Source organism: Oryctolagus cuniculus, chromosome 10 (genome assembly GCF_051225735.1).
Source record: "Oryctolagus cuniculus isolate XC-2025 breed Fujian yellow rabbit chromosome 10, ASM5122573v1, whole genome shotgun sequence".
Lineage (NCBI taxonomy): Eukaryota > Metazoa > Chordata > Mammalia > Lagomorpha > Leporidae > Oryctolagus > Oryctolagus cuniculus.
This window is the reverse complement of record NC_142876.1, coordinates 98401723-98415172: the sequence shown is the minus strand read 5'-3', so window position 1 is coordinate 98415172 and position 13450 is coordinate 98401723. Positions and strand designations below refer to the sequence as shown.

At 43.7% G+C, this 13450-nt stretch overlaps 1 protein-coding gene across 45 annotated transcripts in view; it reads right to left on the bottom strand.

Annotated features, from left to right (window-relative positions):
- Positions 1–13450, bottom strand: part of PBRM1 (polybromo 1) — a 134869-nt gene that overhangs the window by 109217 nt on the left and 12202 nt on the right. For all 45 annotated transcript variants that reach the window (XM_070050738.2, XM_089306120.1, XM_089306123.1 and 42 more), the window contains one exon: positions 5023–5170. In XM_070050738.2, the coding sequence (XP_069906839.1) occupies positions 5023–5170 (148 nt within the window). The remainder of the gene's footprint in view (positions 1–5022; positions 5171–13450) is intronic.

Below are 13450 nucleotides of genomic sequence, written 5' to 3'. Positions count from 1 at the left end.
AAATAGGAAATTACTAAAACAAAGCTGGTATAGCTATCAAACATCAGACCATACATTTCAATTAAAAATATTACTGTGATAGAAAGGGCTACACATCATAGTAAAAATAAAATTTACTAGGACAGTCTAGCAATTTCAACCTTGCATATTCCTATTTGTATAGTTTCAATATATATACGGCAAAAACTAGCAGAATTACAAGAAGAAATACACAAATCCATCATCACAGAGACATTTAAAAGACACCTCATTCAAAGATGCTGGAGTGCCAGTTAGAGTCCCTGCTGCTCTGCTTCTGATCCAGCTTCCAGCTAAGGTACCTGGACTATCTTCAGTAACTTTTCCAGCCATGTGGGAGACCAAGATGGAGTTTCAGCTTCCTGACTCAGGCTGGCTTAATCCTGGTTGTTGTGTGCATTTGGGCAATCAGTGGGTAAAAGATCAAAATTAATCTCTCTCCCTCTCTCTTTTGCCTTTCAAATAAATAAATCTCTAAATATTGAAAAATAAAAACTCCTTATTCAGCAACTGGACAGTTCAGGTTGATAAATCAGTAAGGATACAAAAAAATTAGCGACACTGTAACAAGCAGAGCAGTATATCCAACAAATGACACGCTCACCACATTCACAGAATTCACAGCACATTACTCACAACAGCCCAAAGCAGCCATCAAATGCGCCTCAACTAAGGAATACATAAACAAAATATGATACATTCACACAACGAAATATTACTCAGCCATAAAAAGGAACAAAGAATTAAAATGTTACAACATGGATGATCCTTGAAGAGATTATATTCAGTGACAGAAGTCATCACAAAAACATATATTGTATGAATCAATTTATATGCAATGCCCTGAACAGACAAATCCATACAGAAAGAGTAGTTGTCACATGTTAGGAGAAGGGGCATAGGAAATTCCTACTAATGGCTATTTTTGTTTAGGGGTAACAAAAATACTATGGAGTTGGAAAGACAGCTGCACAACTTCACACATAACTAAAAACTCTTTAAATCTGTAATTTAATAGGGTACATGAAATATATCTCAAGTAAGTATACATATATATACAGTATTAAGAAATCAAAACATTTCTAGAATCTTTTTGCAGAAATCTTTACTGAAATACAGTAAAGAAGACTTAAATTAACTGACTGGAACAGTTATTATCATATTACTTCTTCCCAATATGATCTATAAACTGAATGCAATTACAATAAAACTTCAATACTTACTCTGTTTCTTCATTTACAATGATTTTAAGGAAAGACAAACAGCTAAGTATAGTTAAGAAAGGCAAAGTTAGAGAGAGACAAAGAGCGTGACCATGTGTACACCTGAAAATGAAAGAGACAGACAGAGATCTTTCATCCACTGGTTCACTCTTCAAATGGTTACAATGGCTGGGGCTGGGCCAGGCCGATGCCAGGAGCTTGGAACTCTATTTGGGTTTTATATGTGGGTATAGCAATCCTAGGGCCATCTTCTGCTGCTTTCCCATACACATTAGCAGGGAGCTGGATCAGAGCAGCCAGTACTCAAACTGGAACTTATATGGGATGCCAGCATTGCAGGCGGTGGCTTAACTCATTGTGCCACAACACCAGTCTCATAAGAAGTTTCTTTACCAGATCAAAAAAAAAAAAAAAAAAAAAAAAAAAAAAAAAAAAATTGGGGCCAACACTGTGGCGCATCAGGTAAAGCAGCCGCCTGCAGTGCTGGCATCCCATATGGGTGCTGGTTCGAGTCCCGGCTGCTCCACTTCCAGTTCAGCTCTCTGCTGTGGCCTGGGAAACCAGTGGAAGATGGCCCAAGTCCTTGGCCCCCTGAACCCGCATAGGAGACCTGGCTTTGGATCGGCCCAGCTCCGGGTATTGTGGCCATTTGGGGCAGTGAACCAGGGGACAGAAGACCTTGCTCCCTGTCTCTGCCTCTCTTTACCTCTGCCTTTCAAATCTTTAAAAAAAAAAAAAAAAAAAGATGCTAGTAAAGATACCTAAGTTCCACATCAAAGTGTTTGTGTTTGATGCCTGCTTCTGTATACTGACTCCAGCTTCCTAGAGTGCAGACCTGGAAGTGGTGGTGATGGCTCAAGTAATTGGTTATCTGCCACACACGTGGAAAACCTGGACCGAGTTCCAGGCTTCTGGCTTTGGTCTCAGCCTAGCCCTGGCTGTTGGGAGCACTTGGGGAGTGAACCAGAAGATGGTTCCTATCCTCTATCTCTGCCTTTCTGCCTCTCAAATGGATAAATATTTTTTTAAAACTTATAAAGAAAGGAATGGAATAGCTAACAAACCAGCCTGCAGAATCAGAATGAAAGGTCAGAAACAGATCCAAAGTACATGAAGGGGCCAGTGCTGTGGTGTAGCAGGTAAGGCTGCTGCCTGTGGTGATGGCATCCCATATGAGTGCTAGTTTGTGTCTCGGCTGCTCCATTTCTGATCCAGCTCTCTGCTATGGTCTGGGAAAGCAGTAGAAGATGAACCAAGTCTTTGGGTCCCCGCACCAACGAGGGAAACAGGGAAGAAGCTCCTGGCTTTGGATTGGCACAGCTCCGGCCATTGCAGCCATCTGGGGTAGTGAACGAGTGGACAGAAGATTTTCCCTCCTACCCACCCTCTGCCTCTGCCTCTGCCTCTCTGTAACTCTTTCAAATAAATCAATCTTCAAAAAAAGAAGCCCATGAAAATTATGACAATACTGACACTGCAAATGACTGTAGAAAGAATGATGATAGTTATACCTGTGGGGAAAAAAAGAGCTTCCCTCCTTCATAAATGACACAAAAATGAAGCTCAACTTCACTAAAGGGTTATATGTGAAAGACGAAACTACATAACTTTTAAGAGACGATATAAGAGAAGAATATCTTACAATCTTTGAACAACAAGAATTTCTGAAAGAATACCCGCAGAAGGATAAAACACAAAGTTAAAGAACGATAAATTTGACTATATTAAAAACTTATTGGGGGCCGGCGCCGCGGCTCACTAGGCTAATCCTCCGCCTAGCGGCGCCGGCACACCGGGTTCTAGTCCCGGTCGGGGCGCCGGATTCTGTCCCGGTTGCCCCTCTTCCAGGCCAGCCCTCTGCTGTGGCCCGGGAGTGCAGTGGAGGATGGCCCAGGTGCTTGGGCCCTGCACCCCATGGGAGACCAGGAAAAGCACCTGGCTCCTGGCTCCTGCCACCGGATCAGCGCGGTGCGCCGGCCGCAGTGCGCTGGCCGCGGCGGCCATTGGAGGGTGAACCAACGGCAAAGGAAGACCTTTCTCTCTGTCTCTCTCTCTCACTGTCCACTCTGCCTGTCCAAAAAAAAAAAGAAAAAGAAAAAAAAAAAAAAAAACTTATTGGGGGCCGGTGCTGTGGTGCAGCGGGTTAACGCCCTGGCCTGAAGCGCCAGCATCTCATGTGGGCGCAGGTTCTAGTCCTGACTGCTTCACTTCCAATCCAGCTCTCTGCTATGGCCTGGGATAGCAGTAGAAGATGGCCCAAGTCCTTGGGCCCCTGCACCCACATGGGAGACCCGGAAGAAGCTCCTGGCTCCTGGCTTCAGATCAGCGCAGTTCCGGCCGTTGCAGCCAACTGGGAAGTGAATCATCGGATGGAAGACACCTCTCTCTCTCTCTCTCTCTCTCTCTGTGTGTGTGTAACTCTGACTCTGAAGTTAAAAATAAATAAATCTTAAAAAAAAAACTTCTTGGAACACACATTAGGGCACAGTGGGTTAAGCTACCGCTTTCAACACTGGCACAGTTTTACTTTTGAGCACTGGCTCCTCTGCTTTCAATCCAGCTTCTTGCTAATGTGCCTGGGAAAGCAGCAGCAGATGGCCCAAGTACTTGAGTGCGTGACACCCACACAGCAGATCAAGATGAGTTCCTGGCTCATGGCCTTGGCCTAATGCCAGCCACTACGGTCATTTGGGGAGTTAACTAGTAGATGGAAGATCTCTCTGTCTTGCCTTCTCTCTATTTTTAAAGGTTTATTTATTTATTTGAAAGGCAGAGATATGGAGAGAAAAAGAGAGGTCTTCCATGTACTGGTTCACTCCCCAAATAGCCACAACAACCAGGGCTGGGCCAAGCTGAAGCCAGGAGCTTCTTCCGGGTCTCCCACATGGGTGTAGGGGCCCAAGTACTTAGGTCATCTTCCATTGCTTTCCCAGGCACATTAGCAGGGAGCTGGACAGGAAGTGGAGCAGCCAGAACTCAAACTGGCACCTAAATAGGATGCTGGCACTGAAGGCCGAGGCTTAGCCTTCATATTTCACAACTTTGGACCCAACTCCGCTTTCCACATAAGTAAATCTTAAAAAAAAAATTAAAAAAAAAAAAAAGAACATAAAAAATACTTTTGTTCATCAAAGATCCTAAATAGACAGACATATAATGGGAAAAGATATGTAAAACACATAATCAAAAGGGATTACTATCAGAATTATTTTAAGGGCCAGTTCTGTGGCACAGCGGGTAAAGCTGCTGCCTGCAGTGCTGGCATCCCATATGGGCACTGGTTCTAGTCCCGACTGCTCCACTTTTGATCCAGCTCTCTGCTATGGTCTGGGAAAATGGTGGAAGATGGCCCACATCCTTGGGCCTCTGCACCCACATGGGAAGACCCAGAGCAAGCTCCTGGCTCCTGGCTTTGGATCGGCATAGCTCCTGCCATTGCGGCCAACTGGGGAGTGAACCAGCGGCTGGAAGACCTTGCTCTCTCTGCCTCTCCTTCTCTCTCCGTGTAACTCTGACCTTCAAACAAATAAATAAATCTTAAAGAAAAAAAAGAACTATTTTAAAGTTCCCAGAATAAATACAAAAATGACAAACAGACCAAGAGAAAAATGGGCAAATGATAGATGCAGACACTTACAGAACAAAAATAGCTCATAATTATATGGAAGTTCATTCTACAGTAAGAAAAATATGGACTCAAATCATAAAGAGAAACTACTAATTACCTGACAGACTGATCAACATTAAAAAGTCAGAGTTATAAACTTTGGTGCTTTCTTACCTTATAATAGGCTTTTGCATTGTTGAAAAGCAGCTGAAAGTCAGCGGTGAGCAAATTAACATCATCATACTCTTCCATTTTTAGTTTCTGCTGGATTTTCATCAAGTCAATGGGCTGAGAAACCACTTCATAGTAGTCCGGCTGATTTCTGTTATATTTTTTAAATATGGTATTAATCAAAAGCTTATGAGAAGTTGAATTTCAAACTATCTGTGGTTATGTCCAACATTCCAAGTGTGACACTACAATTAAAATACTACAATTTGCTCCTGATTCACTCCCATTACTAGAACTAAATGGAGGGGGCCAGCTCTGTGGCGCAGTGTGTTAACGCCCTGGCCTGAAGTGCTGGCATCACATATGGGCACCGGTCTGAGACCTGGCTGTTCCACTTCCGATTCAGCTCTCTGCTATGGCCTGGGAAAGCAGCAGATGATCCAAGTGGGCCCCTGCACCCACATGGAGACCCGGAAGAAGCTCCTGGCTCATGGCTGCAGATTGGCACCGCTCTGGCCGCTGCAGCCAATTGGGAAGTGAACCATAGGATGGAAGACATCCCTCTCTATCCCTCCCTCTCTCTCTCTCTGTGTGTAACTCTTTCAAATAAATAAATAAATAAATAAACCTTAAAAAAAAAAACTAAATGAAATTAACACAACCAAGATCCATAAGTGTTCTCTTTTCAAAATACACAATAATGATATTAAAAAAACTAAACTAATATCTGCAATGGTCTTTAGTTACTTAATATATAAGGTTTAGGACAGTGGCACGTCAACAGTACCTTCTAGAAAGAAGATGACTTACCTCTCATGTTCAAAAGCATCTTCTTAAATTTACAACATGATTATCTTTCTTCAGTTAGTGACCACAGAATTTTTCTTTTTTTGCCAAGAACTAATAAATTTCTATTAAGTATGTTGCTTTTACATCAATACCAAAGTTACCAAAAGAGAAAGATGAGGCCTTTGGCATTAGGGAGCCTACCAAAAAATGAAAGGACAGAAAATCGATCTAGCATAACCAAACTATTTCTAAAAAAGGGAATTATAAACCTAAAATTACGGCTGTGGTTCTGTCTTGGAGAGGAGGGTCACTGAGGGGTATAAAGCAGACTTCAAAGATGACTGACAGGGGCCGGCGCTGTGGTGCAGCGGGTTAAAGCCCTGGCCTAAAGTGCTGGCATCCCATATGGGCGCCGGTTGGCCTGGGAAGGCAGCAGAAGATGGCCCAAATCCTTGGGCCTCTGCACCCGCATGGGAGACCCGGAAAAAGCTCCTCGCTCCTGGCTTCAGATCGGGGCAGCTCTGGCTGTTGCAGCCATCTGGGGAGTGAACCAGCAGATGGAAGACCTCTCTGTCTCTACCTCTCTCTGTAACTCTTTCAAATAAATAAAATAAATCTTAAAAAAAAAAGATGACTGACAATCAACTTCTTTCCGGAATTTCTTGATTATAATAACTTCATAAATTCCCAAGATAATTTTTTGGGTTTATAGGCTCATGGATGTTTATTATTCTTCCTGCATTGTTTTCAAATGGAATTCGATGAGACAAGTAAATCCTCTGAAAATAATGAGTGATTTTTTTCCCTCAATTTTCCCACAGGCCTAGGTATGGAGGCCACACAGGGCACTCAATGGGTAAGAAACTCCTCAGTTCCACCCAGAAATGTAAATTATCTGATGGGAAAAACCCATTGGACCACAAGAAAACTCATCCTAACTCTGAGGAGATTGTCATTAAAGTATATGCCTCTGGCTGTCTTGCTTGCCTGTTACTACTCCCTTGCAGCATGCTCAATAAATCTAACTCTGCTCACCCGATCTGACTGCTCTGTGAATCCTTTCATCACCCATAAAGCAGGCCTCATGACAACAGAATTTAGCTCCATTCTAGATTCCTAAGAGTAAGTCATTCTTTATAAACAACGTCACAATGATCAAGGCTTTTGTCTGGTATGGAATCTTAGCTGATGTGTACAGTCATTCTTTTTAGTATGTTTAATATTATAAAATACTAATTTTTTATAATATATTTAAACTATTTTTTACTTTTCATTCTTACATAAAATTGTAAGACAATACATTGCTTCTGAACCATCTCTGTTACAATGTTCCATCACTCTTAATGGTTCATGTATTTATCCTACAAACAAGGACCACCACTCAATCTTTGTAAGCAGGAAATGAACTTTTAAAACATTTCTATTTATTTTCACTTTATTTGAAAGGTAAAGAAAGTGACAAAGATACAAACAGAGAGTGATATTCCACCCACCGTTCACTCCCCAAATGCCTACAACAGCCAGGGCTGGGCCAGGTCCAAGATGGGAACTGGGAACAACCCAGTTCTCCCACGTACATGGCAGAGACTAAAAACTTGAGTCATCAGCTGCTGCCTGCCAGGGCACAAATGAGCAGGAATCTAGGTCTGGGTCAGAAGTGGAACAGCTGAGGCTAAAACCAGGAACCTCAATGTGGGACATGGGGATCTCTAGTGCAATCTTAACCATTATGACAAATGCCAATCTGAAGAAATTAACTTTGATACAATACTACTGTGTAACCTCAGACCCCATTCATATTTTTTACAAAAATTATTTAAGAGGCAGAGAAAGGCACAGAAAGAAAGAGAAAGCTCCTGTCCACTGGTTCACTCCTTAAATGCCCTCAATGGCTGGGCTGGAGCTGAAGCCAAGAGCTGGGAACCTAATTATGTGAATCATCACTCCTGCTCCCCAGGTTGTACACTGGCAGGAAGCTAGAGTCAGGAACCAGAGCTGGGAATCAAATTTAGGTACTTTATGTCATGTACAGCTCTCCTGACCAGTAAGCTAAATTCTTTCTCCTGCCCATTATTATTTTAGCAGTTATTTCAAAACTGTCATTAACAGTAAAAGAATCGGGGCCTGTGCTGTGGTGTAGCAGGTAAAGCCACTGCCTGCAATGCTGGCATCCCATTTGGGCACCGATTTGAGTCCTAGCTGCTCCACTTCCAATCCAGTTCTCTGCTATGGCCTAGGCAAGAAAGCAGTAGAAGATGGCCCACGTTCTGTATCCATGTTGGAGACCTGGAGGAAGCTCCTGGCTCCTGATTCAGATTGGCCCAGCTCTGGCCACTGCTGGTTCACACTTGGGGAGTGAACCAGCAGATGGAAATAAATAAATCTTTCAAATTTCAAATAAATAAATAAATCTTTAAAAAAAATGGTAAAAGAATCTAGTGCAGGATCACATTTAGTTATACTAACTTTGATCACTAGATTATGATGGTGTTTATAGGTTCTCAACTAAGTTTCACTTTCACTTATTCATCTATTTATTTATTTTTTATTTTTATTATTTATTTGTTTGAAAGTCGGAGTTACACAGATAGAGGAGAGGCAGAGAGAGAGAGACTAAGAGAGAGAGGGGTCTTCCATCCGATGGTTCACTTCCCAATTGGCCACAACTGCCAGAGCTGCGCCAATGAGAAGCCAGGAGCCAGGAGCTTCTTTTGGGTCTCCCACGTGGGTACAGGGGCCCAAGGACTTGAGCCATCTTCTACTGCTTTCCCAGGCCACAGCAGAGAACTGGATTGGAAGCGGAGCAGCCAGGACTTGAACCAGAGCCCATATGGGATGCCAGAGCTTCAGGCCAGGGAGTTAAGCCGCTGTGCCACAGTGCCGGCCCCTCATCTATTTATATTAATATAGACTCCTAGATCCCTATTTTACTAAGTAAGTTAAATATCAGTATGATAATTATTTTGATGCTCAAACCGCTCCAATTTGACCAACAGGAATCCTTCAAGGTAGATTCCATGTCCTTCAGACACACTGCAAACACCTTATGAGCATCCGCTTATTTCCCAGCACCGTTAGATGTTTCTGGCTCCGGCTCATCTTGTATTTCCCCTGTTGTGCCCCTGGAAACAGACCTTTTCTCAAGAAACTCTGGTTCCTTTTAATGAGAAATGATATTTAAAAACCAAGATCTAGGTGCTAAATGTGTTCATTTCTCCTGGATGTTGCGAATCACAAGCTGTCTCAAAGGACAGAGATAGTGAATACACAAAATATACATTTGCTCATCTATCTACATACATTGAAAATCATGAATTCACACCAATTTTTTTGTTTTAAAGATTTACTTACTTATTGGAAAGGTAGAGTGACAGAGAAAGAGGGAGAGACAGAGCACGTGCATGTGCAAGAGAGAGATTTTCCATCTGCTGATTTCACTCCCCAAATGCCTACAACAGCCAGGGATAGGCCAAGCCAAAGCCAGGAGCCAGGAACCCAAGAACTTGGAGCATCATACGATAGATACCTCCCAGGTACATTAGCTGGAAGCTAGATCAGAAGCACAGGGTAGCTGGGACTTGAACCAGGAACTCTGACATGGGATGCAGGTGTCCCAAGCCAGCAGCCTAACCCACTGTAATACAACAAACATAGCCACACCAATATTAATTCCATGCCAACACCACAGGGTTCAACTCAGTTTTCTTTCCCTACCTACAAGTACTTAATTATAAAATTAAGCATGAGGGGACGGAAGGACTATTCATCCCACCTGCCATTTAGAGAAAGCGTAAGAACACAAGGGTCTCCGTAGGTAACAACCAGCACTGTCCTGGTATAACACTGATGTTGTTAGTGGCACCAAGGGACTTTCTCAGAGTGAACATTAAGGTTCTGTTGACTTAATATCATAGCCCTCTCTATGTGGGTCTTTTGGGCCATCTGGGCTAGAGTTCACTGCTGCTTGCTAAGGCTGGGCTTCAGAAGGCGCTCAGGCTTGGGGGATTATCTGTAGAAAACCAGGAATCCAGTGACAACTCACACCTAGATAGCACACTATCCACTGGAGCTTCTGCCACAAAGCCCTTCAAAAACATTTTCAGAATTCCCACACAGATAAAAGGAAACTCAGGACCATGATGTCTCACTTTATACAACATGGTCAGAGAAGTCTCTTCATGTTTTAAATGAAATAGCTCTACTGGCTTTTTCCACTTAAATAAAACACAGAGAAAAACAAACATACAAAAATATATGGCACTATTAGTATTTTCATAAACATTCTTCCAGACTTTTCTCTATGTACATGTACACACAAATAAAATCTAACACAAATAGCATTGTGAGATACAAGTCTTTCATAAGTTTTTCTTTCAGCAATAGGTTAGAGTACCCAGCCATAATATGGCCTCAGAACAGCCAAAGCACAGTTCAAGTTTTAACTAGAACACTGAATTAACAATACCAGCTCAACCCATTCTCCCTTCTTCCCAAGATAACAGTGCTCCAAGTTGCTGCCTAGCTACTGATGACCAAATTCTCTAGCTTCTCTACAACTGGGTTTTGGCCAATAAAAGAACATAGGTGTACTGTGTCTAGGTCATATCCTTAACATGCCTTCTTTTCTTCTTGGCTGGAAGAAAAGTGAGTCATCTCAGACCATGCAGACAAGGGTGGTACCCCAAGGGCTCAGAATAAAGAGAATAAGGAAGTCCTAAGGACTTCACAGAAAGAAGATTTTATTTACATGCGGGAAAACATTTCATTTCAACCATTGTTAACTTGGATGTCCTAGTACAAGAAGCTTAATATACTAATCCCAAGTATCAGAGAGATTCATGGGGCTGGCACGTTAGCTCAACAGGTTAAGCCACTGCCTCTGATACTGGCATCCCATATAGAAGTGCTTATTCAAATCACAGCTCTTCTGTTTCTGATCCAGTTTCCTGTTAATGTGCAGAAGATGGCCCAAGTGGCCCCTGTCACCCACATAGGGGACCAGGATGGAGTTCCTGGTTCTTGGCTTGGCCAAGACCTGGCTGTTGTGGCCATTTGGGGAGCGAATTTGTGAAATCTTTCTGTAGCTCCCCACTCCCCTTTCAAATACATAAACCTTAAGAGAGAAAAGGAGACAGCTTCACAAACCGTGTAGTTTTAAGCAAAACTTAGACCTCCGGGGCCCACGCTGTGGTGCAGTGGCTTAACTCCCTGGCCTGAAGCGCCGGTATCCCATTTGGGCGCCGGTTTGAGACGCGGCTGCTCCACTTCCAACCCAGCTCTCTGCTATGGCCTGGGATAGCAGTAGATGGCCCATGTCCTTGGGCCCCTGCTCCCACGTGGGAGACCAGGAAGATGCTCCTGGTTCCTGGCTCCAGATCGGCGCAGCTCCGGCCGTTGCAGCCAATTGGGGAGTGAACCATTGGATGGAAGACCTCTCTCTCTCTCTCTGTGTAACCCTGACTTTCAAATAAATAAATAAATCTTTAAAAAAAAGAAAAAAAAAACTTAGACCTCCCATAAGCAACTGAGAAAACACATGCATTCCTTAGAGGAGGGGCAGAGATGCCCTCAGGCACAGGGTTCACATTTTGGGGTTGTGAGGTGACACTGCTCCAGCATCCAAGGCCTGTCTCCTCTGCCTCTCAGCACTAGTCTGCTGGCAGAAAGCAGCAGCGTGGCAGGACTTCACCTATAAGGGGTTCCATGTACTCCAGTGAGATGCTGCTCCTCTATACAGCAAATGGCTAACAGCCCAGGCTTTAAACTCAGAATGCCTTGAGTCTGAACCCTTGAGAGGCAGAGTTACAGAGAGAGGGAGAGACAGACAGGAAGATCTTCCATCCACTGGTTCACTCCCCAAATGGCAGCTACAGCCAGAGCTGGGCCAATCAGAAGTCAGGAGCCAGGAATTTCTTCTGGATCTCCCATATGGATGTAGGGGGCCAAGCACTTGGGCCATCTTCTACTGCTTTCCCAGGCCATAGTAGAGAGCTGGATCGGAAGAGGAACAGCCGGGACATGAACCAGTACCCATATGGGATGCTGGTGCCGCAGAGAGGCTTAGCTTACTATCCACAGCTCCAGTCCCTCTCGATATCCTTTCATAGTTTTGAGAACTTGTACAAGCTCTTAGCCATAAATTGTAGTAATATGTCACAAATTTAACTAAGATGTAGTCTGGAAAGTGCCTGGCACTGTGTCTAGCATGTGGTAGAGCATATGGGCTTTTGTCATCTTATGCTAATTAAATGACAATTTTTAGAAAATTGTTCTTATTCATAAACCAACTCAATCTTGGGACAGTTACTTCATTTTTAAAAAAGCTCTCTGGGGCCAGTGTTGTGGCACAGCAGGTGAAGCTTCCTCCTGCAATGCCGGAATCCCACATGGGCTGGTTCATGTCTCGGCTGCACTACTTTCTATCTAGCTTCCTGCTACTGGCCTGGGAAAGCAGCGGAAGATGGCTCAAGTGCTTAGGCCTCTACTACTACATGGGAGACCTGGTTGAAGCTTTTAGTTTCTGGTTTCGGCCTGGCCCAGCTGTTGATGTTGTGGTCATCCAGGGATTGACCCAGCAGATGGAGGATCTCTCTGTCTGTCCCTGATTCACTGTAACTGACTTTCAAATAAATAGATAAATCTTTTTAAAAAAAAATAGTCCTTCCTTTTTCTCCATAATTAACTTCTAAGGTTTCCTAATTCAGGGTAGTAACACTACATCACTCCACTTCTGGTGACTCTGTTCTTCAAGGTCACAGATTTGCCTCCAGCTCAACTCTTATTTTTTTTTTTTTAAAGGTTTATTTATTTATTTGAAAGAGTTACAGAGAGAAGGAAAGATAAAGATAAATCTTCCATCCACTGGCTCACTCCCCAGATGGCTGCAATGGTGAGAGCTAAGCCAGGCTAGGAGTTTCATCCAGGTCTCTCATGTGGGTGGCAGGGGCCTAAACACTTGGGCCATTCACCGCCTCTTTCCTCAGGCCATTAGCAGGAAGGTGGATGAGACGTGAAGCAGCTGGGACAGGAACCAGCACCCATACTGGATGCCCACATCACAGGCAGCAGCTTTAACCGCTACGCCACAACACTGGCTCCTCCAACTTGAACTTTACCAAGGAGGTTACCCACTGTGGCATCAACAATAACAAATGGATCTAAATCTTTTTGATAATTCATTGTATTAGTTTCCTATGGTTGCTGTAACAAGTAATACAAAGTTAGCTCAAAACATCACATATGAGGCTGTGGATTAACGCCCTGGCCTGAAGCGCCGGCATCCTATATGGGCTCCGGTTCTGGTCCTGGTTGCTCCTCTTCCCATCCAGCTCCCTGCTATGGCCTAGGATAGCAGTAGAGGATGGCCCAAGTACATGGGCTCCTGCACCCGCGTGGGAGACCTGGAGGAAGCTCCTGGCTCCTGGCTCCGGATCGGCGCAGCCTCAGCCATTGCGGCCATGTGGGAAGTGAACTATCGGATGGAAGACCTCTCGCTCTCTGCCTCTCCTCTCTCTGTGTAACTCGACTTTCAAATAAATAATTTTTTTTAAAAAAAATCACATATTTATATTATTTCTGAAGGTCACAAGTCCAAAATGGGTCTCACTGGACTAAAATCAAGGATATTAGCAGGGTTGAACGC